The sequence below is a fragment of the Homalodisca vitripennis genome, chromosome 3, assembly GCF_021130785.1.
Source record: "Homalodisca vitripennis isolate AUS2020 chromosome 3, UT_GWSS_2.1, whole genome shotgun sequence".
Lineage (NCBI taxonomy): Eukaryota > Metazoa > Arthropoda > Insecta > Hemiptera > Cicadellidae > Homalodisca > Homalodisca vitripennis.
This window is the reverse complement of record NC_060209.1, coordinates 202,323,122-202,350,376: the sequence shown is the minus strand read 5'-3', so window position 1 is coordinate 202,350,376 and position 27,255 is coordinate 202,323,122. Positions and strand designations below refer to the sequence as shown.

General features: G+C 34.5%; 1 protein-coding gene across 1 annotated transcript; it reads left to right on the top strand.

Moving 5' to 3' along the window:
- Window positions 1-6,130: 6,130 nt before the first annotated feature.
- On the top strand, window positions 6,131-8,467 carry LOC124358785 (class E vacuolar protein-sorting machinery protein HSE1-like). The gene is made up of 2 exons (XM_046811082.1): window positions 6,131-6,288; window positions 7,536-8,467. Exons 1-2 carry the CDS (start codon window positions 6,207-6,209, stop codon window positions 8,438-8,440), a joined length of 987 nt encoding a protein of 328 aa, XP_046667038.1. The 5' UTR covers window positions 6,131-6,206; the 3' UTR covers window positions 8,441-8,467.
- The last annotated feature ends 18,788 nt before the right edge of the window (window positions 8,468-27,255 follow it).

The window sequence follows — 27,255 nt, the reverse complement described above, 5'->3', positions numbered from 1 at the left end:
TTTTATTTACCACTATCAGTCATTAATGTTAATATTTTTTTACTCTTGTTATTCATTTAAAGTTTATCTTTCATTGTTGTTGATAATTGTATAGTTTATTTGCATTTTTATTATTTGTCTGTTTGTTTCTCCATATTGTATCACATCTTACAGTAGTGTATTAAGTTAATATTATCACTAATTTATTATATTCTTTCACTAATTTTTAATATAATTTATACTTTCTTATTACATTATTTATACGTTAATTATGCCTAGATCTGATTTAGAGTCCAGTTGCATGTTTGGTTTGGCCCTTTTGTTTAAGTATGTTTTAATCATCTATTATAAGTTAATAAATGTAAATTGGTTTTTGACCGTTGGAAGGAAATAAATAAATAAATGTCAAAATTTTCTGATAAAAAAAATTTATTTATAAACAAAAACTTCAGCTCAATCAAGTAATAAAAAGTGGTTCATGACGATACACCCAGAGAGTTTAAACCAAATAGTAAAAATTTAAATATAATAGAGTGGAAAGTCATTGTTGAAAGTTCTCAAGTTAAAGGTCACAATATCCGATTTCAGCGCACTATTGCATGAAATACTCCCTCTAACTCAGTAAGAACTTTTAGTTATTAAAAGACTGCTATGGAAATCTAACTCAACGAAACAAAAATGTGAATGAATCATGTATCAAGATAATTAGAAAAAGATCAATTGCAAAATTTAAAATTTACATGAACATTTACATAGACAAGAATGAGTTCTATGATAGTTCATAGCTAACCACGGAATTTGGCTGAGCGTCATTGAAGCTAATCACTCAGTAGGCTAATATCTCAGTTGCCTATTAGGGAATGTAAAACTTTTCTTTTCTGTATGTCTGACAGTCCGCAGAATGTCTCTAGATTGAAATGACCTCTAGACTTAGGGAAGCTTGTTACTCAACACTTGGGATAGCGTAACCTACCCACCTTGTATTATTACTTAAGGTTACCAACTTGCTGAAAGGCTGTTAAAGTTGATGTTTAAATCTAAAGGAAAATCACATAAAAATAGTTCCGTCAAACCTGAATGAGGCATGGCAAGAACAATATAACATTTCATATTTGACTAAAAAGTAATTTTTATAATGTATTGTAACAGTTAAAGTATTGTTTTAGTATATTAAAAAACAAGACACTTTTGTTTAAAACAACAATAAATGTTGCGTTAATGTGTGTATTTCACTTTAGACTACTAATTAAAGTACATACGTAATTGATTTGATACTTATAGTAGCATAACAGTTTGTGTTTAAAAGTTTATTAAATAGCTATATTACATTTCAAAACATTGTTGAAGGTGAAACATACTGTTCTTTTATCAAACCATAACAAAACATTAACGCAAATAATTCAACCATCTTCAATATTAAAATGTGATATGGTAGTATAATATTTTTTTTTCTCTTCATTTCAGACTTAAAAAACAACCATTTTCCAAGTTTTAATTTTCTTATGAGCTTTCTAAAATAAAAAATAAAATCTAAAACACATGCAAACAGAGCATGTATACTAAGCATTTCTGACCCATGTATTAAATTGTTTTATCTTGACAGGAAGAACATTAGCGCAAAGTAACATCCTGCTACTATTTCCACGATAATTCCTAGTTCCAGTTGTGTGTTTCATTGCATTTTATTTTGTTTTTGCAATCACATCGGAAAATAGTATCTTTTGTATTGTTTCCTGAGCTGAATACAGATTACATATTAGTGAAAATTATTGCCTAAATCTTAATTATTTTGTTATTTAAAGTAATCATTATCCAATTTGTTTTTCATATCTTAAAGCCTTCACCACATTATTAAATACACTATTACGTGTTTATGGGAACACCTTTATTAACCTTTAAAAAAGAGTAACTAATAAAACTAGAAATATAGAGCAATCGTTATTTTACTACATCAAGTAAATAGTGCTTGAAAAGAAAATAACGTAATATGAACTGTAGATTACATTTAAATTTACGTATGTAATTCATTTTACTGAGCTTTATTATAGCAAATATGTTGATATACTACATTAGAAAGACAATAAGCCCCTTAAACAATTTCAAACTTAGATCTTGTTTTATAGGAATGAAACAATGTCAATAACCTCTCACAGGTGGTAACAATAATATTCAGTAAGGCTTAAAGACCACGCAAGGTCATAAATCATTTAAGTTAACAACTTAATCAACACATTGTTTATGGGCAAAGCTTTGCATGTCGTAGTAGTGATCTTGTGCTGTGCTAGTGAACTGAATACTAATGTGATAGAAGATAAGGTTATTACACTGATAAGCTGATTGTCTCGCTTGACTGGTGGAGGGGGGAGTGGGGATGAAGTGTGGGGGGAGAGGGGAGTGCACTTAGCCTGAACATTGAACATCTCAATGTCATCACCAGATGACGAAACATTTGAGATTCTCTTTACAACCAGTGTTTTTATAACAAATGTAATAATGTCATAATGTTCAATACACGTTTGTTTGTTCTATACGTAAAAATGTCAACTTAAAACATCGAATGTTCATTATGGGTTTTATATGCGACAAGGAATAACAACTTCAGAACTCTTTATTACCAATAGCAATGATAGGTGTGTCTCAAGTACTTGTAGATGTCAGGGACGTTGGCAAGAGTGTGGTTTCCACGAACAGGGACATCCAGTTGCTTCTTTCATCCAGTGCGAGCAGTGATAGTGATCAGTTACAAAGAGTCAAACATGCCAGAGACTTAGTGGACAATATAATATCACTCTTGACGTTCTTCACAGCGCTCGATCGAGTCAACTTAGATCGTAGCGAGGAGTTACTCGTGGAAGTAAAGCGAATAGAATTTTCCTGCTTCGGTCTAAAATCGATTTTGTCACAGTCGATAGAGAATTTGAATTTATTTCGTGAACAACAAAAACAGGTAAGGAAATTTTCGCAAATAATAAACGAATCGGCCAATAGAGTAGTAACTATATCACTTGTTGCGAAAGAACCCTTGGAAAATCTGGTGAGCGAAGTGCAGGATGTTTGCTACGCGAACAAACTCACGTGTGAGCAGCACTGTGATGGGTCTTGCTACCAAGACGTGTGCACGGAGAACCCGGCATGTCCAGAGTACACAGAGGTGTTCACGGAGAGTGCGCTGACACACGTTGAGAGTGGCAAAGAGGAAGAAGAAAACAGATATTGGCACAAGCCTACGGACATGATGGATGGACAAAGCCAGCCTGATGTGAGTTTAGAAATATCTATAAATCCAGCAGTTAATGATTCATCTGATTCAGAAAACAATACTAATATATTTACCCTTACAAATTATTCTACTGATGGCAATCCACCACTTAACTTATTTCAAAACCATGATTCATCGAGGGATAGTCAAAATAGATCAGATATTTACTCAACAATCGCAATACACGAAAATGAAATATTAGGACTGTTAAAAGTTTCTAAAGACACAACAGATTATAGTAACAACACTTACAATTCTGTCAATGAAGAGGCAAATCACAACTCGGATATTAACGACACAGGCAGCTATGACGGAAATCCAATAACAGATTCTGTAACTATCAATAACGATTCTATATTTAATAGTACAGAGTTACCTACCACACCTACAGATGATGCTCCTATGTACGTAACTGAGTTCCCAAGTTCAGTCGATGAAAACCCAACATCACCTTTAGACGAAGAAACAACGAAAACGGAAGAATATGCGAATGAAGTTGATCATACTACAGAAACCTCAACTTACTCATATTACGATTCGTATACTTCGGAGTTCTCGCCTACTTACGACACTACAACAGAGACAACCACAGAGACTTCCTACACGACGGAGGATGTAACCACTCCAAGCTACGAGACCACGACACAAGATCTCTACAAGTTCTCGTCTACTTACGACACTACAACAGAGACTACCACAGAGACTTGCTACACGACGGAGGATGTGACCACTCCAAGCTACGAGACCACGACACAAGATCTCTACAAATTCTCTCAAGACATTTACTCCGTCGCTCAAGACCTCAGCACAAAATCGAACGAGATATCCTCGATGACCAGCGACATCAGCAGCAAGATATCCAACATCAACTCCATTATGAGCGATATCAATTCCTACGATGACGACGAGCTCTCGAAGAAAGTTCAGAGCGTCAATAAACTCACCCAAGACATGAACTCGAAGACTTCGGAGATCTCCTCCTTGTGTTCTTCCATGTCCTCTCTGTCCTCTGACATATCCTCGGCCAGCAGCGATATACCGAGCGCTGATCGCAGTAACGTACTGAGGACTTCTCCCTGGCAGAAGATTGCCGCTAAGGGCCAGGAGCTGGTGGCTGCAGCACAGGGGGTCGTGTCTGCCTCTCAGGAGATTCTGCACAAGATGGACGCTGTACTCGCCACCACCTCAGTCATGGTGGTGGGTTCCCAAGTGGCGATAATTGGTTACGATATCACTGCGAAAACTCAACTTGTAATATCTGAAACTCTAGGGTTGGTATCGGCCGTTATAGACTTGATAAATATAGTGGATTCGTAGATGATTGAGTACGTCTCATTAAAGTTTCCAACTTAGTTTATCGTACCGAACCAGATTTCTAATATCATAAAAAACAAAGTTTTAGAACTGTATTATGATGCAGAATCACACTGATACTTTGACTATAGTTTTCAACAATGTTACCTGTAGTACTTAATACCGTTTTTAAAATATTTTTTTGGAAATCCCTATTCATTACATAAAAAATAGATCAGCTATATTTTACACATGTTAAGAATGTTATATGAAATAAGACATTAGATCTATGCTTATTTGAACGAAACTTCTATTTGGTTGATTCTAAAAAATACATAATAAGAAACTAATAAATTATTCATTACACTTTTAATTGAATGCATGTGGCTTCCAGATGAATGTATAATACTCTTCTGCATTCGGTTGGACTGTAGCAAGGAGCTGGAGGAGTGATATTTGATTAGGCATATTCTTAATCTACCCTCAGAGTCGAAAGAGTATCTTGTACATCTCTCAAACATAAGTTCACAAAGGAAGAAAAAAAACACACGACCAGAAGAAACCTGATACAGGCACTTTGGAATATCCAAGATTTTCTTTGTAAAATCTAAATTGGAAAAAATGTCGCTTAGATACAATAATGAATTACCTATTAAAAACTACACCTTGGGTATTCTCGAATCTGATAGCGTTTTTTGGGGAGACGAAGGGGGGGAATTGACTTTTAGAAAATTTATGTATTAATTATTTATTTCAAAATATAACTCAAAACCACAAAAAATTGTAAAGGTTTTATTGATATGACAGAACCTTAAATCCTGCAACAGCTTCTTAGTCTGACAAATCTATACAAAACTGTAGTAACGTATATTACTGTATTTTAATGCACGTGATTATGTATGTGGTAGATAAAACGTTATGCTTTACGTTCTACTTATCAACGTAATGATATGGTACATCATTGATGGTACGTTCGATTTTACGTGCATATTTAAACTATGCAGGTTTTATTGATGTTTGCATAAGTAATAAGTAATTAATTACTCCTGAGCTTTGAAAGATTACGAAAGGAAACGTGAAATTGCCATAGGTTCAATTCATAGGGGCAAAACTCTAGTGGGAACTGTTCCCAGCCATCGATTAATCGATTCGCATACGTTTAAGATGCAAGCAAATGTCGTGAGGAGCCCAGTTCTGACACCACGATTAGCTGACAGGAGTTGAAGTTGAGTTGACTTTATTACAATCGAGGTAATAATAGTTTAAAGAATGGTATAAAGACTATTTTATTATGGCTAAAATAGACAGATGATTTACTAAATAGAATAAATAACGTTACAAAAATACAAAAACTAAATTACTGCACTAACTATTTATAATCGTTATTTAATGCAGAGATATACCAAAATAAACTTCGATCAAAAAATGTAAAAAATTATTTTTACTTGAATCCCTTTTATCATAATTTTTTTCTAAAAAGACCAAAAACTGTTATGATAACCTCACAAGAATATTGAACAAAAACTCGATTGACGATTCTCTGCTATTATTGAACAGTATCATAGCACTGGGAACAGGCCAGACAGTTGTGTTTTAATCACAATACGATATCTTGATAAGCACAATCGGTCGATTAGATAAGATACGTGGTCGCTGTGGCTCAGCTGATCATATCATGTTACTGCATTGTCTGCTCGTATTGTCTATATTCATCCATCGACATGTCTGTGACGAGTTCACTTCAGAGTCTATTTCAGGTAACGAGTTGTTCCAATACATCTAATTAAAATTAATTTATGTAAAACATATTGCAGTAAATAACAATATTATTTATTATTGCAACACCAAAACATATTCCAAGGAGGGTTAACTTCTGGCTGGTTTATACCTTCCAGTTTAACCTACGCTGAGTGCAGAAATACTCGGTGTGTCACTTAAATCTGGACAACCTTAAGGATGTCCAGGAGTTACACATCATTAACCACAAATGTCGAGATATTGGGGTTCAAGAGTAAATCGACAGTTCTTAGTCTAATGCGGGAGATGAATGTCGGAGCTGGCACTATTGCTAGCTTAGGCATACGAGTGTAGCAGCACTCTCCATGTCGGATTTGACTGGAGAGGCTGGTTCAGAGCTTTCTTCTTCCAAGAGGACATGACTATTATGCCCAAAATCTTTCCTCATGGATCTCGACAGGAGATTCATACTTCCAACCTTACCCGTCCGGAATATTCCGTCATTCCGGAAGCAGCACAAAGGTACTTTTAGGACCAGGTGCAATTTCTCAGCTTCTTATCCTAAAAAAATACCCCAAAATAACTACTCGCTGTAAATGGTTTCAAAATTTAGTAATACTATATGCAAATACTTATAATGTTATAAACCTGCTTTCAAATGAACGCAAATTAAATATACAGAACACACAGATTGTATTTTTAGAATTACAAGAGTCGCACTTTTTCATAGATCATGGGTTATAAATTACTGTAAGTTTGTTTGAGTGATCTAAGAAAATGTTTCTAATCGCCTACGCATTACACAAAATATCATTTATGATGCTCAACTTAAGTTTATTAGTGCATTTATCGTCCTTAAGGTGAAGGCAGCAATCTGGTAGTATCAATTTTATTTTATCATAGAGGTCTAATGTGTATTTAAAATATCCTTCCCTTTTTACTTAGAATCAAAATAAGAATCAAGCATGCATTAAGCTTTACCAAAACCAAAACTTAAACTGATATATCTATATTATGTAGGATCTTAATAATCAAATTTAACACTATAATTCTTCTTCAATTACAAAATATAGTTCTTGAATGTCACATGCCCATATTTACTGTTATTTTTACGTATGGAAATTGAAGCAAGAAACTTTTATATGTAAAAGTGTACACAGATATTTATAACGTTTCAGTGAATTATAGGATATAAAGAGTATTTCAACATGTATGGTACTTTAAAGCCTTATGTATTCCAATAATTGAAAAAGTGTATTATTTATAGTGCCTGAAGGGACAAGCGAAGAGCCTTCCTCTACTTCGGTCTCAGAAGCTGCTACCGTTGAAAGCGGTTCCACTGCTGAACCTGTTACTGCAGAACCAGTTACTTATAAACCGTTGAAACCCCGAGGGTTGCGTGGACGTCGGGGCCGGAGAGTCCGGGGTTACTACGACCTACTCAACCAGAACAGAGCCTACAGACCCCAGCCGGTGTACTACAACCCCTACGGGTACAACCCGTACTACGGTTACCCAGGGTACCCTCAGTCGGCGTACTACGGTGGTTACTACCCCCAGCCAGAGGCAGCCCCAGCACTTCCCCCCACTACGGAGACAGCTCCTGAGTTGTTCTACGTGCAGAAGTCGGACACAGCTGATGGCCAGTACCAGTACAGGAAGATGGTCGTGAAGGACACGGGACCTAGGAAACCCAGAGCGACCAGGTGGCCACAGCAAGGTTACGGTCAAGTACCTCAAGGTTACAATCAAGTACCTCAAGGTTACAATCAAGTCCCTCCAGGTTACGGGCCAGCCGCGCAAGGTTATGGCCAGGCACCTCAAGGTTACAGCCAAACCCCACAAGGTTACGGTCAGGCGCCCCAAGGTTACGGGCAAGCGCCTCAAGGTTACGGTCAAACACCACAGGGTTACTATAATTACCCCTACGACCCATACAACAGACGACCACCTCACCAGTACTACCAACCCCATGTTTACCAATACCCTCAGCAACAGGGGCGGCCTTACTGGGGGCAACAGTCTCGGGGCCCCAGAGGCCGCCCCAGGCCCCCACCCCCTCTTAGAACCTCCCCTTCCTCTTCATCCTGGAGACTAACCACAGCGTCTCCATCCCGCCCTGACACGTCCGAGCTACCTTCCACCCCCCCACTCACCACAGAGACCACATGAAATTAAAGGATTTTTTACTATGTTTTATTTTAGACCTTGTGAACCTAGAGTATCAAATACTTAAAAATAGTTATTAGCATTATATTTAAACACTAAATTACGTATTAATTCTTTAAATTTATTATTTTAGCTCGAAGTAGAGATCGGGATAATACCTTAAACTAAGGTAATACCGTATACTGAGGTAATACCGTATACTGATGTAATACCGTATACTGAGGTAATACCGTATACTGAGGTAATACCGTATACTGATGTAATACCGTATACTGAGGTAACACCGTATACTAAGGTAATACTGTATACTAAGGTAATACTATATACTGAGATAATACTGAGGTAAAACCGTATACTGAAATAATACCGTATACTGAGGTAATACCGTATACTGAGGTAATACCGTATACTGAGGTAATACCGTATACTGAGGTAATACCGCGTATACTGAGGTAATACCGTATACTGAGGTAATACCGTATACTGAGGTAATACCGTATAATGAGGTAATACCGTATACTGAGGTAATACCGTATACTGAGGTAATACCGTATACTGAGGTAATACCGTATACTGAGGTAATACCGTATAATGAGGTAATACCGTATACTGAGGTAATACCGTATACTGAGGTAATACCGTATACTGAGGTAATACCGTATACTGAGGTAATACCGTATACTGAGGTAATACCGTATAATGGTAATACCGTATAATGAGGTAATACCGTATACTGAGGTAATACCGTATACTGAGGTAATACCGTATACTGAGGTAATACCGTATACTCAGGTAATACCGTATGAGGTAATACCGTATACTGAGGTAATACCGTATACTGAGGTAATACCGTATACTGAGGTAATGTCTTACACCAGGTATATCGTGTTTAACAGCTGTGTAACAAATGCTACTGTATCGCATGAACAATAGGGAACACAGCTAGAGGTAAACGGTCAACAAGTGGGACCACGATTTTTAGTTAAACTTTTTCAAATTTCTTTTGCCTTTTATTACTTACTTAATTAGAAATAAGTTCAACTCTGCTATTGTGTTGAAGTCCTTACAATACTTACATTACAATCTTTTCATATAATGTCTATCAGTATAGTTATTATCTTTGTATTATATTTATGTTGCATATTAAAAACTTTAATGCTTCAAAAGATCGGGAAAATGCCGTTCAAAAGTTTACAGTAACAAAAAAATATATAAGAAAAAAAGAACTCCATTATAACATTTCTGTTTTCAAATAGATTTTCCAATATAAGTATATATTTTTAATGTTTCTAGAATTCTTTCAACAGTTGACGAAGAAAGAAAAAAAATACAAAAATATAAAGAAAGAGGACATGCTTAAGAATGCCTCTAAAAATATTTTGAAATCAAAAGGCAGGAGGAAAATATAAACTATAGGACTGCAACAGAATGAATTATTTATTAAACAATAGTTAATTTAAAGTTCAAAGTTAAAAATTAAAAACTGGCATTCCATAAATAATCTTGATTCAAAATTCCAAATATTTTTATCAAACCAACTGGTTACAGGATCACTCATCTACCTAAAAGATTTCTCAAGAAAGGCCTTCAAACACATTAAATTAAAATTCAATACTTTTTGACTTAATATTAATAATCGAACTAAAATTGAACTTTCATGTAAAATTAAAATAAAATACAACTTTTCTAAAATTAATTCAAAATAAATAAAATTCTTCTCTTTTATAAGCGAAACTAAATTCAAATAAATTAAAACTTCGTTGGAAAATCCATTGTCCCACCGTTCTACTTCCTGTTACCGTTGGCACAGATTCAAAGTGAAAACTATAACTAAACTATATGAATTTACAATGATTTACTTGAAACTTTGAACATTTTAATTAAAATTGAAATCTATACTAAAGCAAAATATCGATTTCATTTTTAATATCTTGCAATCTTCCGTTAAGTTCTAAATTCTCCCTATCCAAATTTTTTAACTAATATTTTCTATCTAGTCCAAGAGGAAATCTAATTAGTTGATAATAATTTCGCTAACGAAAATCGTAATTCGAATACAAAATTTCGACTTCCGCTAAATCGTACACAGAACGTTTTTTGCCACAAGAAAATGTAACGCAAACAAATAATAAGGTGAAGTAAAATGCGGCAAAATACGCGAGCTGGAGCATTAAATACCGTCCCATTATAACCCTAAATTACCTCACCACCGACGCCCCTGATTGGCCTCCGACCATCCAATCAAGTGGCTGAAGAAATTAATTGTCAACTGTCCAACACAATCGTACTCGGTTACATACGCGATATTTAGAGAATCAGCTGTCTGTCTGTATAATCTCCTACCTTCCAGGATCGGAAACGTATTATCCAAAATATTTTTTGTATATAGCTTCTCCCATAATTTTCTATTAAATAAATTAATAAAACATGTGTAACTGATGCTAAATTCAATGTTACAGATTTAATCATAATGCAAAACTAACGTTAGATTCTTGGTAGATCACTACTAAAGCTTTGAAACCACATAATGAAATGTAAAGTTAAGGATTCTAACAATGAATCTCCTTATGAGAACCAATAACGTGTGGGATATGTTGAATCTACCAAATAAATTAGTAAATCACTAAGAAAGCTTTGCAACCACATAATGAAATGTAAATGATTCTAACAATGAATCTTCTTATGAGAACCAATAACGTGTGGGATATGTTGAATCTACCAAATAAATTAGTAAATCACTAAGAAAGCTTTGCAACCACATAATGAAATGTAAATGATTCTAACAATGAATCTTCTTATGAGAACCAATAACATGTGGGATATGTTGTATCTACCAAATAACTTAGTAAATCACTAGGAAAGCTTTGCAACCACATAATGAGATGTAAAGTTAAGGATTCTAACAATGAATCTCCTTATGAGAACCAATAACGTGTGGGATATGTTGAATCTACCAAATAAATTAGTAAATCACTAAGAAAGCTTTGCAACCACATAATGAAATGTAAATGATTCTAACAATGAATCTTCTTATGAGAACAAATAACATGTGCGATATGTTGTATCTACCAAATAACTTAGTAAATCACTACTAAAGCTTTGTAACCACATAATGAAATGTAAAGTTAAGGATTCTAACAATGCATTTCAAAAAGAGAACCAATAACGTGTGGGATGTTTTGTATCTACTCAATAACTTGGTAAATCACTAGTAAAGATTTGTAACCACATAATGAAATGTAAAGTTAAGGATTCTAACAATGAATCTCAATAAGAGAACCAATAACGTGTGGGATGTTTTGTATCTACTCAATAACTAGGTAAATCACTAGTAAAGATTTGTAACCACATAATGAAATGTAAAGTTAAGGATTCTAACAATGAATCTCAATAAGAGAACCAATAACGTGTGGGATGTTTTGTACCTACTCAATAACTTGGTAAATCACTAGTAAAGATTTGTAACCACATAATGAAATGTAAAGTTAAGGATTCTAACAATGGATCTCAGTAAGAGAACCAATAACGTGTGGGATGTTTTGTCAATAACTCAATAACTAGGTAAATTACACTAGTAAAGATTTGTAACCACATAATGAAATGTAAAGTTAAGGATCTAACAATGAATCTCCTTAAGAGAACCAATAACGTGTGGGATATGTTTTGTATCTACAAATAACTTAGGTAAATCACTACTAAAGCTTTGTAACCACATAATGAAATGTAAAGTTAAGGATTCTAACAATGCATTTCAAAAAGAGAACCAATAACGTGTGGGATGTTTTTGTACCTACTCAATAACTAGGTAAATCACTAGTAAAGATTTGTAACCACATAATGAAATGTAAAGTTAAGGATTCTAACAATGAATCTCAATAAGAGAACCAATAACGTGTGGGATGTTTTGTATCTACTCAATAACGCTGTATATTGCTCCCTGAACGTCACTGTTGTATCCGCAGATTTGTGCTGCGATCCCCAGACCGAGCTATCGCCAACATTTGCACTTATATTGACATCTCGAGGTCGACTTTTCTGCGTCGTATTGTCTGGCATTGACCGTCTTTATGTAAACGGGATATTCTCCGCTATATTAATACATTTTATGATTCAATGCATAACTAAAATACATGGAATTTATATAGGTGTCGAAGGTTTTGAAATAATATTGTCATAAACATAATATTATTCAAGAACGATGAATATAAACATAAAGCATTTAATAAAATTAATTTTATGTTTTAGTTTAATTAAACATGAAATAACAAGTTTTACACGGAAAAGAGGTCACATTTCCTTGCTTCGCAGGACAGTTTACCGCTGCTATGCTAGCTTGTTTTTTTTGCCCACGGCATTGCAAATATGAATATTAATTTAGAAATGTTTCCCTCTTGGATTGATACTTGACTATAAAAATAAATACTTTTAAATACATTTCCGTCATCAATCCAAATTTTTCATTTCGATGATGACTAGTTTTAGGAGCGCTGTTACATTGTCAAATCACGTCGTGTCAAATTATTAATTGTCGGCATGCATCAATAATGCCAATTCTGAGAAAATGTTTTTAAAACTTTAATTTTTTTATAAACAAACACACAATTAGCTCTAAGATCAATTTGGCTGCAGAATGGGGAAATCGGCTGTAAATGCAATTGTGAGTTTTGGTGAAATGATTATTCAGGGAATCTCACCCTTAAATGTGTTTCTTGACCTATCCGAGGCACCCAACTGTGTAGAATAATATACACTGCTAGTCATACTGGAATACCATGGCATTTAAGGCGTATTCATGCAGTGCCTTAGTTCATCTCTAAGCCATAGGAGACAATTGTACAAATCTCAAATTAGATTTCAAGTCCACTTTAAATTAGTTATGGGGTTCCTCAAGGTTCCATTCTGAGCCTGATTTTATTCTGGTCTACGTAAATGGCATTGAGCCATCGCTTATGTACGGCAAAATCGTGCAATATGCCGATGATACGACTCTCTTTTTGAGTGGAGAATCAAAGGAAGTTTTTGAACAACAGAATCTTGTTGATCTGAACAACTGTATCCAATATTTCCACAGCCTCCATCTTACAACAGAGAATTACAGTCCATTTTTACCTCTTAAAATGAGGATTCCAGAAAGAAATGATAACATCTCGTAGCAACAAATGTATTTAAGCCAAATGGCAGTATTGCGCGTTATTGTGATATTCTAGTCCTTAGATCACCTAAATTATAGTGTAATCTTGATTCTTTCAATGGGAAGAATACACCGTTGTTAGAGATTTAACTAACAGAGGGATGTAATTGTGTTTATTTTCGCTAAGCATCCCTGCCTTCATGGTTCTTATAAACTTACAGTCCAGTTACTAAATTGTGTATGTTACAGCAATTTCCCGGAGAGAATCGAATTTTAATCATATTGAATACTCCTTCGAAATAAGTACTTTCCTAATTTTTGTCTCCCCTTTATGACCCTACTTTCGAACAGATTTTGTAAGTGTGCGTTTCAACAAATTCAGTTATCTGATGTACCGAAGAGTTTTTAATTCAATTAAGAATATTTATTGTCTATCGAAGTTTTGGTATACATATTTTACAAATCAAGATTCCTTAAATAATTAAAAATACGATTTTTGGAATAAAATTATTGTTTTTCCTATTTAGCTCTTAAAATATTTTTCGTCTGCTGCAGCATATATTAAAACGCGGAAAATATTTTAACGATATGAAATAAAGTCGAAAAAAACATAGCAGAGAATTTACTAAATAATAATAACTCACGAATGAAATAACTTCATAATGTGTTACTAAGTATTTCTAGACAAAAGTTCACCAGTCTGTACTTTCCTGCTAGTCTCTATTGTGTTTGGCTATTGTTCCCCTGGCTTACAAGTAACTATTGTTCAGCCAACCAAGGCACAATGACTATTAATGCCAGTATTTTAAAGCTTGACTCATAACAATATAGTGTCTTTACTTTTTATTTTATGTTTTTAAAACTTAACCGTTCTCGTTCATGAAAAGCAAGTATATTTAAGTCTGAACTATTAAAATATATCTGGTATGTAAGTGAATAGCGTACATGTACACTCTGAAATTAGGGATAATATAGGGAAAATAACATCTTTTGGGGAATTTTCTGTGGCCTGAAAAAAATCACCTAATAATAATCCTAATATTAGAATGTTTTACGCGTTCACTTATGGAAAAAGGTTCAGGCAACAGTATATAAAAGCCAACAATGGTTCTATATTCACAGAAAATGTGTTAATTACAGAAATGAACGTAATAAAGTTCAATTTTATCCAAATTTGTGAGAGAAATAGTTAAATATCATAATAATAAAGGATTACTCATATCGTAACAGATATATGTAATCCTTATTTAATTAATGATTTATGAGATCAACTCATATTAACTCTACATAATGTTTATGTGGAGAATACATCAACCAGTCATATATATATATATATATATATATATGAAAACGCGAAATTTCCAGCAGGTTTTATTTCAACAGCTGTCACAAACCGTGTTAGAGTAAAGTAGGTAAGCCGTGGATTGCTCGAGTCATCAGGGAAATATGGAAGTCTACATTATGTATGGTGTACTGATTGTGACTGTGGAGTACGGGGTTGGGGGTTGGGGTGGGGTTTGAGTTACTTATCTTTCCTCGTTGTCTGGATATGGGAAGTGGAGCACAACCGGAAACAGCAGAAGATAAGACGATAGTAAAGTACATTCTCGATTTACTTATTTTGGCCATCACGCTGACAAAACACGAAATAATTTAAAAATATAATGCTTTTTAATCGTCGTCATAAGTAATATCATTGTGAAATTCCTGATGTTGTACTTAGAATATATTGAAACAGTCCAAGTATTCCTTAGCAACGTATACCGATTCAAATATTTTTTTTAAATTGTTTAATATTTATTGGATTTGATCTACCGGCCTTGATAAAATTGATAACGCTTCTTTCTAAAACGTCTTCTGATGCCAATAGTAAAACACTTTAATAGGATAATGGTGCATCGTTAGTAAACAAAAACTAAAAATGTGATATTGGAGATGATAAGTCTGACATTTCTAGTTTCATTCACTAACACTAACACAACACAGTACGTCATGCCACATGTCACGTGACAATATTCGTCAAAGAAGCATGAAAACGTTAAGTATAAAGCTCTTGGCGGACAGACAATCAGACGGACAAAAATGTTCACATAGCTCATGCAGGTAAAAATAGAGTTGTGCAAATAAACTGAGTGATTTGCGATTTTCACTTTCTTACGGTTACTCATTAGACTAACGTAAAATTTTTCGCTAACGCTCAGCCAAATCCATGGAGTGACATGCATTGTCATTAAACTTGATGTTCCTCATATCGCAACGAGGGTTATGTATAGTTCAGGGTGTATAGGTCAGACAAATACAGAATAAATCTTACCAGCCCGTTAAAATGGTAGGATCCGCTAACGCTCATAAAACAAAGTATTTTATCAAGTTAGTTGGTTCACAAACACCAAGAATATGTGAAACTTAACGGAAAGGTTCAAAGAAAGCCGCATATCATCTTATTCCAAATTCTCGGTCAGAATCTGACCAATAAAAATGTTCCCAACCACTGACCACTTAATCTGGTTTGACAATCGAGTACGGCATTGCAGTCTGAAATAGAGATCGATCTGTAAGAAGAAAATCTATCGCCTGGATGTTTCTTAAACTGCATGGCATTAATGTAGAAAATAATCTTTCTATTTTTCAGCTCGTCGAAATGTAAATGTTTGCTTTTCCATTACAGTTCTACATGGTCACGATGTATTAGTCTTAAGTCTAAGAATTCTGGTGCATACTTTTAGTATAAAAGGCCTGTTCTTTTTGTCAACTTTCTGTAAATTACTTATTTTATCCTGCTATATTCAGAAAGGTAGAAACATTTGGCGTAGTCATGTCATCCAGAAACTTGGAAACGTCGTGCATTCAGGAAATCTGTGTCCATAATATTCGACATCGTAATTCTCTTAAGATCTTTCCAGGAATCCTTATTCTGATATATGAAATGCCCATCCAAAATGTCAACTACTAGAGAATTGTTGTGTACACTATGTGGCTAGAGAATGTCAATCACAGCTATTGTCACAATTACTGAACGTTGGCTTTGTCAATCACTCCATGGGTGGCTTATGTACTTTGTCAGTCAGGCATTGCACTGATATACTCCCTTATCACAAATATGTATATAAAGAAATGGGATGAATATCACTTTGGGTTGTACGGTCGGAAAAGGTTTTTCTTGGCATTGTTCATTCTGTCATTTCGGATTTCATGTTAAGTTGCACTTCGAAAGTTGCTTAATGTAATAAATGCTTAGATGCTTTTCATACTTCACTTTTTTGAATTTGAAGAAATTTCTCAAATTTCAACTGCCTGACCCAAACTTACAAGTAAGTAAAGAAAATTTTTTTAAAAATTCACTCTACAACCATCATTACTACGTCATAATTTTTCCATTACTCTATCATTATTGAGTGACCATACCAGACTATTACCTCCTGGTGTAATTCAGAGTGATTGGTTCACATGTAAAACAAAAATAACCTCAGTTTAACTCAATAAAATAGTAAAAGTGCATCTGATCTGTTATTTAATTCCGTAGTTAAAAAATTGGAATTTTAAAACTACAACGGTTACAAATTTATACGACTGTATCCACATAAAATATTTACGCTTCGTATGTTATAGGAGTGGGTGCTGTGCAACGGCGAGTCGACTATATTTTACGCCGGTAGATGTTCCAGTATCGAGCCTCAGAACACCTGGTGCCCACTCCCAAACATTGCTATCAGCTGATTACATCTGTGGATACGTTTCTTATCTTTTACAGCACCGCAAGCCAAGGTGGAACATTTATATTCTGTACATCCTTAGGCTGATAAAACCATTCACTGGATATAAACATTTGCGTCAGCAAAACATCTTTTACACAAACTATGGTAGACAGCTATAGCAATCTTTCCCCGTTTTCCTCAAACTCTTAAATGTTATTTGAGGGTTTATAATTGCTGTAATTACTTATTCTGTGACAAATCTAAAACTAAATCCGAGCGAAATTAGCAAGGCAATATAATTCTATTAGGAAATATAAGCATTGTGTTTTATAGATTGCAAACCGATTACTGCGTATTATCAAATAATTCGCAGTTACAATATGAAGTAATCAAGAGCGTTTAGCAAATATAAATTTCATAAACATATACAAATTATTGTGGCATATGATTTGTATACTTCATTTAATTAAATAACGTTATTTAATAACATAATATAATAATTATACATATGAAAATATTATCATACAATACATAACTAGTGGTTACGAAACTGGAGATTACTTGTTTGTAAATGTTTTAAAAACACTTCACACCAATAGTCCTTAAAGTTTTTTTATAGCTTTGTATTAATTAATAATCCATTGCATCAATTAGTAAATGTTTAGATGAGTAAACTAATTTTAAAAATAAATAATAACTAGCTCTTTGTTTTAAGTTTGACACTGACAATGGAAGGTTTGAAAGGATACCAGGATTTTAGACATTTGCTATCGTTATATGTTACAAAAGGTATAACACAAAAATGTCCGAAATCCTAATATCTAGTGAATTTAAATTCGATAATTAGATAACTTTTGTAGTAAATACTAAGATAGTTATATTGGATATTTATTTTTTATATTAACAACATTGATTTAATTAATTGACATAATATATTTAAGTAATAACTATATTCCCGAAAAAGATTATTTGTACCCCAGTATATATCAAGTAGATTAATCCTATTCAGACTTACTATTTCGTATTCAGGTCATAAATTTAAAACGACACTGAGCGAGTCAACGCCGCCCAACCGGCTAATATAACCATTAATACAGATGGCCCAACGGCTCTCGTTTAGAGTAATGATGATCGAGTAAAAAGTTCCCTCGACATCATTTCTATAAACGCGTCTTTTTGCCTATGTTACATTACCTGATTCAAGGCCTTTTATGTCTATGAATTAATTAGTTGAGGAGTACTGATATATTGAAATACGTTATACTATAGTTAATTGAGTTATAATTTTAACTATAACTTCATTACTAATTTGCAATTCTAATATTTTGTAACTAATTGTACTTTATAACCTACTAAAATAACTGATATTGTTATTTTTTTAATATAGCTTAAAAATATATGTAAAATTTTAAAGCTCTCACTGTCTGTTCTTTTCTGAAATTCCATGTAAAAGGACAAATCAGTATTTTATTAACACCTACTGTAGTTAAAATAATTGTACAGTTAAAAAACTCTAAGTCATAGCAATTTTTCTAGGAATAGGACAAAAAAATTTTAACTATCTGAGTTATCAGTGATTAAAAACAAGAATGGTATTATCACTAGATTCAGTGTACAGTTTCCAAAAGATACTGAAACTTTTTTCCATCTGAGATTTATTTTGAATTATATTATATCTTCACGTATCTCAACGGATAAGCCATTTTCAACGGATGTATTTGGAAGAAAAACTATTATTTTAACTCACCTCATTTTTTTATATTCGCCATAGTCCATTCTCTGCTCTTTCCTAGTAAAAACGGAGTAATAGTGCCAGAATAGTTGGAACACTGTAATTCCATCACTCTGTGTAAGTCTTGATATTCATTTTAAGTAGAGAGACCCGTACCTAATATACTTACTGACCAAATTTATTTACAATAATATGTTTTGTAAGGTTTTGTAGGGTTGGTTTAGTTTAAGATTAAGGTTTGTGACATATTTTGAGCAAGGGTTGCTGTGAGAGGATTTAATAATAGGTTAGATTGGCAGTACAAATACCCTCAAATGAACCAACACATTTATTTGTGACAACATTTCATTTAAATTGATTAATTGATTGCGTCAATCGACATATTAAGCACAAAACTTAATGTCTTAATATTTTGAAGACATATTTAATATTAAATTAATCATTACAATTTATTTTGAATTTAATTCATTATAACATTTACTAGTAATTTTGTAGTGTTGCAATAATAATGAGTTCATGGACTAACATGAGAAACTTTCTTTAAAATAGCTAAACATTTACATGAATTTATATTTTTCGAAATTGTGAACATTTAAATAGATATGGAATTGAAAATGATTAATGAACCCTAAAATATACTAAGTTCTTAAAATTACTTACATTTTATTTTCACAATCACACTTATTACCCTAGAGATATTTTTCCGCACACGAACACAAACTCTCCCGAACTTCACTTTTCGAATTCCCGGCCTCCACTTTTACCTCTCCTCCTTGTTCTTCAGTTTTGATGTCTTCTCCCGCCAGCTCATTGACCACGCCTCTGCCAAATCTCTCCATCATAATTGGTGAGTAACAATTTTCCATATCAGCATGGCTGTCCCTTACATTGTCGCACGGTTTTTACAAATAAGCATTTCCTGTTTGTTCACCATCGGCGTCTGGGCGGATGTGCGTATCTACTTACATCCGGAGGATGTTTGTCTCGAATTGCAATACGAGACTTCCTTCCCAGCAACTATCTGTACATCTATTCTATGAATTTTATTTTACTAATAATACATATGTCTTACATTCCCCTGGCTTAATGACGATTCTACCTACGAAATCGTACTTATAGTCTAATTAAGGTTATCCATTGGGTAGTCACGTTCATGTACTGTAGGCTTCAGAAATTTTTATTTTGATGTTATTAATGTGGATGAAGTAGAGGTCTATAAAAAGAAGTAGTGTTATTATAGAAGTCCAGGCTAATAAAATGTGCAAAATGAGTTCCATGTTGTTTACTATGTTTTTGTCGTCGTGCTTTAGCTGGAAGTGGTGTTGTTTTTGTAGATTGTGAACAAAGCAGGTGAATGCGCAGGTAGCTCGGAGAGTAGGTAGTGTTGTTTGTGTTGAGAATGCTGTGTAGACATCTTCCTTGTTGTCTGCCAAGTCATGTATTTGGTGTTATGTCGCAATGTCACAACACCATTCGAAGAAATCTCCGACGAACGTGAGCGATCTTCTGTTTCTATCTGGTTGCTGTCTTTGGATGAATGGGAGGTGTTCTGCTACCATTTGTTGATGTATGAGGGTTTGTAATGTGGAAAGGTTGTTCTGTATCTTGCAATAGGTTTGGGAGTTGTTGAGGTTTTTTTAGGGCAGAAATTTAAAGAGGGTTCGTTTTTAGGTAAATTTTGCTGTGTTTTGAAAGGAATTTTTTATGTAATAGGGATGGAACTGATATAAGGTAGTGTCTGAGGCATTGGAGTAAAGTACGCTTCTGTGAAGATTTGTACTAGAGGCTTATTGGGTTCTTCTGTGTTGTGGGTTGATGTGCTGGCAAAAGGTTGGTCGAAAGAGGCATGGCAAGTGCTGTCAGTAGTAGTAGTAGGAAGTGCTGTAAGGACTTCATCTGTCTCGTGGGTGGTCGGGACGGTTTAGAGTGCTGTAGACTGGTGTCTTGTAGATTGGTGTCTTGTAGATTGGTTTCTCAGGTTGTGGTTGGTTTTTCTGGTGTCATAATTCTAAAACTTAATATCTACAGGTTACATATACATTTTGTTTAATATTTTATAATTAATACATATTTATGCCTAAGGTTTTTTATTTACAGAAATCTTTTAATGACCTCTCGATGGTGTGTCGTATTTCCCTAGCTCTATGTAAATAATGTTTTTACTAAGCATCTTAATCTCTAGTGTTCTTAAATAAGGTTCGAAATTATGTTATTTTATTATATTACAAAACGATACTACGCACCTTTGTTTCTGAGGCACATGTAAAATCCCTTCTTTGTGCTTATTGTTCCATAGTCCATTATTATAATCATAATATATGTTGCCAAATCAAGGCTGTATAGTTTGTTAATGAGCAATATTGCCGTGCTAATACATACTATGTTAAATATATGTTACTTTTCCTTCAATGTTAGATTAGCTATGTAATAATTAAACATGTTATATAAGTCATTTACATGTCATATATTGAAGTATTTGTTTATCCTAGGGATTATATAATATAGAACATGTATGTCTCTTTCTTTGAGATGCATCTTAGGAAATTGAGTCCTTGTAGGGTATATTATGTTAACACTGCTATCTACTAACTTAAATAAATATGATATATGTAGTATACTTTATCATATTTTATCTTCCTTTATTACTAGGCTATGTATACACGTATCCCCTCAGGTAAGTATAATATGTACGTTGTGTCAAGTTAGAGTACGCTTTTGTTATTGCAGTAAAACGAGTACGTGGGAAACATTACTTGCATACTAAGCTGTCTGAACCCACCAGGGCCCTTGGCGACCCAGACCGCTGGTACAAGGCAATGCCCCCTAGTCATAGTCACAAACATAGTCGGTGTAGTATAGCGTGGGAAGTTAGTTGAGTTAGCAGAAAACTTATCTGCCTGGGAGACATACCAGAGTCACGGTCAAGTCTTACTAGCCGTCCTAAGTACGGTTACCGTGGGTTACAGGCTCTGCTCGTGTCGTGTCGTGTGTGCTGTGTTAGTGTCCTGTGTATTGGGATTATCTATACCAATATCTTTGGTACGTGTAACCTATCACTTAATCACTAAATTACAGTAAACCTCACATTAAAATACAAAGTTAGGCGTTTTAATTTTTCTAAAACTTTTATGTCTTTATTCTCTATCGTTTTTCCGACACAACATCGAGATTTTAATATACATTTTTATGTCTGTTAGACTTACTTCAGTGACTCTCAAGGTTATATAACGTTATAATGAATCATTCAAACCAAACCGTAATCAAGTTAACACCGGTCTCTCAACTCCTGGAGTATAATACCTATTTTTTTAAAGCGATTCTTGCGTGACTATGTGGTAGCTTTTTAACCTCATATATTATGAAAGTATTGCGAAGATACTTTTCACTCTCTTCAAATTTTTCTACAAGGCAGTGAGTGCATAGTGATGTTCATGAGAAATATTGCATTATTATTCTTGAATATTTTTATTATTTGCTCAAGTCCCCTTCATATTTGTTTTATATTCTCTTATAGAATAATTTCATTCTAGCAACATGTATTGGTTGTTCTGTTAAACCTTCCCCTGTGGTAAATTTCTAACTGCATATGTCACTTCGTTAATTTTTTTCTTGACAACGAAAGGACTCTAAATGGTGTTTGAAATTTACTATATTTTTTTGTGTGGTCTTTCGGGAAATGGACCAAGACTTCATCGCCGGGGTTTTAAATCCAAATGGGTTTTGTCACGGTCAAAGTATTTCTTTTGCGCTTCCTGGGCTTTTTTCATGATTTTCGGCATATCTTTGCGTATTTGCTCAAAAATTTCTATATTTTCCAACACCAATTTTTTCGGATTAACCTGTAAATATATACAATCAGACGGTAAGTTAGCTTCGTAACCAAACATGAGGTAGTGCGGTGTGTAGCCTGTTGAAATGTTTACCAGACGTGTTGTAGGCAAAGGTAACTATTTGTACGTATTTTGACCAAGTTTGGGGTTTTTCCACAACGTAATGAGATATTGCCTTGATTAGCGTGTGGTTGTATTTTTCAACCGCACCTTGTACTTGTGACATATAAGCAGCGCCTGGCCTTTGTTCAATCCCGAGTGCATTTAGTAAACTGTGAAATTACAGAATTCATAAAGTGTTGTTCCTCTGTCATGATTAATAATTCTGGGAAATCCAAATGTGCAGAATAGATTTAATAATTTTTGCGCTACTGTGTTCGCATCTGCATTTCTACAAGGGGTTGCAAATGCCATTCTAGTGCAGGGCATCGGTCGCAACTAGGATATATTTGTAACCATTACTTTGTGTAATATTACCTACAAAGTCTATTGTTATTCTGTCAAAGGGTTTTATGGAGGGTGCAATAGGTTGTAGTAGGCCGTAATTTTTGTTCGTTTTTGGCCTACGTAGTTGACATTCTTCACAAGTTTTTGTATATTGGAGGATATCACGGTACATATTCGGCCAGTGATATCGTAATTTTATTTTTGAAGCTGTTTTGTAATGTGATAAGTGTCCACCCGTGTAGGGGTTGTCATGGAATATTTTTAATATTTCTTGTGTTTGTTTTTGGGGTATAGCCAATAAGTTTCTAGTTTCTTGTCCGTTGAAGGTTTTGAAATATAACAATCCATCTATTTCTTCGTAATGTCTTGAAGCCCGTCTGATTTTTTTATTTAACTCCGCCTCAGGTGAGGTCATCGCAAGCGTATTTGTTTTAAATAACTGTCTTGAGCTTGTAAGTAGGGGTAGATTTGTCTGTATTAAAGTATTGACAGTTAAACACACGTCCGTAAATTCTTCATCCAAAGGTTGTTCTAAAGGATTTCTGCTTAAGGCGTCTGCTAACACGTTTGTAGCGCCACGTTTATGTTTTTACTACAATGTCGTAGTCTGTTAATGACAGTGCTAATCTGTTTAATCTAGTGGAAGTGTGCTTAAAAATTTTTATAAAACTGTAATGCGGCACAGTCCGTATAAACTGTTGTTTGTCTACCAAGCGTGAATTCTCTGAAGTAGTTCACAGCATAGGTTAGTGCTAGCATTTCACGTTCAGCATTACTGTAACGCATTTGGGTATTTGAAATTTTTTTTGACATGTAATAAATTGGGTACATTCTATTATTTTTCTTCATCTAACTGTACTAACGCTGCTTCCGCATCCAATCAAACTGCTATCTACATAAATGTGTGCTTCCCTGTTGTCCTTCCAATGTGATACTAATGGTGGGTTTGGTCAAAATTTGTTTTGATTTTTATTAAAAGCCTGTTCACATAGATCCGTCCATTTAAATGCCATGTTTTTATTTGAATCTTTTTTATTATCTCAGTAAGGGGTTGTGCTATTTTGGCATAATTTTGGATGAATCTGCGGGAAGAATCCTGAGCATCCTAAAAATTGTCTCACTATGCCTTACACAAGTTGGTCTTTTAAATTCGGTGATAGCTTCTACTGACTGTTTTTGGGGTAAAATGCCTTCCCCTGATACCTCGTGTCCTAAAATGTTTACACTGAAGAACAAGGAGGAGAGGTAAAAGTGGAGGCCGGGGAATTCGAAAATTGTGAACATTTAAATAGATTATGGAATTGAAAATGATTAATGAAACCCTAAAATATACTAAGTTCTTAAAATTACTTACATTTTATTTTCACATCACACTTATTACGCCTAGAGATATTTTTCCGCACACGAACACAAACTCTCCCGAACTACACTTTTCGAATTCCCCGGCCTCCACTTTTACCTCTCTCCTTGTTCTTCAGTTTTGATGTTCTTCTCCCGCCAGCTCATTGACCACGCCTCTGCCAAATCTCTCCATCATAATTGGTGAGTAACAATTTTCCATATCAGCATGGCTGTCCCCCTTACATTGTCGCACGGTTTTTACAAATAAGCATTTCTTGTTTGTTCACCATCGGCGTCTGGGCGGATGTGCGTATCTACTTACATCCGGAGGATGTTTGTCTCGAATTGCAATACGAGACTTCCTTTCCAGCAACTATCTGGTACATCTATTCTATGAATTTTATTTTACTAATAATACATATGTCTTACAGTTTTCAATTCGTTGTACATATAAATAGTCACCACTTTTTAGCACCTATAAATATAAACCTTATGCTACACACGCTTTGCCACAGGCATATGTTTTACGGTGAGGCTCCTTCAATGAAAATGTACAAAAATTAGCCGCTCCCAACAAAATATGATACAAATGTAATGCACTGACACGTTTTCTAAACCGCTTTTGTGTAACAATCAGCTTTGTGTCAAAGTCCTTTGCGTGTAAATGCGTTGAGCCTTTCCAAGCGACAAAGCTGCATTTTGTTCGCAGTTTTTTAAACAAAATGTCGCGGTTTATTCCCTTAAGTCAGGCTCTTACTTGGTGAAGCCTCAGAAAAACGTTTTACTTACTTATACCGATTGATGATGTATGAATACACAAAACATAAGAATATTTGCGATCATTCGTATTAACCTCAAAAATTTTGAAAATATTCAAGGATACATTTTATTCAATAACTTTATTTTATAATTCGTTATTGAACATAACATATACGTCCTAAACATAGTAATGTTTGCGATCCGTCGTATTAACTTCAAGAAATAGTGAAAATATTCAAGGATGCATTTTTATTCAATAACTTTATTTTCTAATACGTTACTTTTTTGTTTGTAATCAATACATATTTTTTTTTATTTTTTAGGGTGAGGCAAGAAAATGCCTCCAGCATTAATTTTGAAGGCCGAGTCTGCTGATAAAACACAAACAGTGGGTGTTACCTTGTTGCAGAGCCTTTCTTATGCGAGCAGCAGAAGAAAATGTGGTTCAAGATTTTATTGACCATGCAACATACTAACATTGACATTTGTCTCGTCATTGAATTATAAATAAAAAAATAAACATATAAACAATACAAAAAAGATATATGCTTGAATAAAATAACAATACTCTACTTAACAATAGATTGAATCACATAAATTCTGTTCCGCGTCATCGGGAACGCCCGACCAATAGATGCAGTTCTGTGACTCGGTTTTGGGAATAGTTAACCTGGTACCAAAGTTCACTCAGGAATTGAGCGAGGTAGTAGTCCACCTGCCGTTCCACCCAAGGTTGGTCCTGCAGGATGAGCCTTGCAGTCCATCGTTCCTGGGCTTCATGTTCCCACATTTCCTGCCATTTCCGATAGGTGCGGCCGCTTTCTTCCTCTTTAAAGTGGTCGTCACCACGTCGCTGATATATCGCCTTCCTTTCCTCTTAAAAGATTGACATGGATGACTCCAGCGGTGTGAGTCACTTTGAAAATAATCCTTCACCGCAGATATCGTAGAGCCGTGACTAATAACCGTTTCATTCCTTAGGATTAATTTGGATCCTTTGTGTGTAATTTGGTTCGTTTAGCATAATTAACTACAAAATCTGCTTAAGGCTCTTAAAAATAACGACAGTTATCATATTATTCGGATTCGATTGTATGCTTGTATGGTTCTGTATAATTCTGAAAACTGTATGGTTGTCACATTGGAATTTTAAAATGAATAGATAAAGTTCAATTTGGTACAATGTTATTATAAGGTGGCCACTCTAAACCCATATATTACTAGTTTTTACGCGATATAAATAGGTAAAGATAAGGTTACAATAAATATGTTATTAGTAGTACCAAAGTTAAAGATAACCTTTACGAGCACTCACGTGATTTGAGCTATAATTTGAGTTCTATCTTAAGGGGTGTTTTTCTTTTTTTTTCGTTAGAAGGTGAGTTGGTGCCGAAGGCGCATTAATGACCAGGGGCGCGACCTCATTTCACGTACCAGAAAGTTAAATTTATAATACGTACTTAAATTACGTAATAAAACCTAGTTGATTGGGGCAGAGTGGCCTCATTGTAATACCAAAATACCTTCAATTTTAATTATTTCAATCAATTGAAGAATTCAAAGACTGTTTATAGACATTTGTCTATAATCTGAAATGATATAACTATTAAAGTGTTTACAACTCCCACATTTGTGTAAGAATTAAAGTTTCGTTGGTAACCACCTGGTAGCAGAGAGTATAAGCCGGCAGCTTACCGAGAGCAAACATTGTGAGGTAACTGCGTGCGGAAAAGTCAGGAGGGAAATATGAGAGCGTATATTATGTATGGTGAACTGATTGCGGCCGCTGCGGCGAGAGCGCTCTCTGTGAGAGGCGAGAGGCGGGCGCGGTGGCTCTTTCATTGTTAAATAACCACTAAATCCGACCAGACTTATGTCTTCTG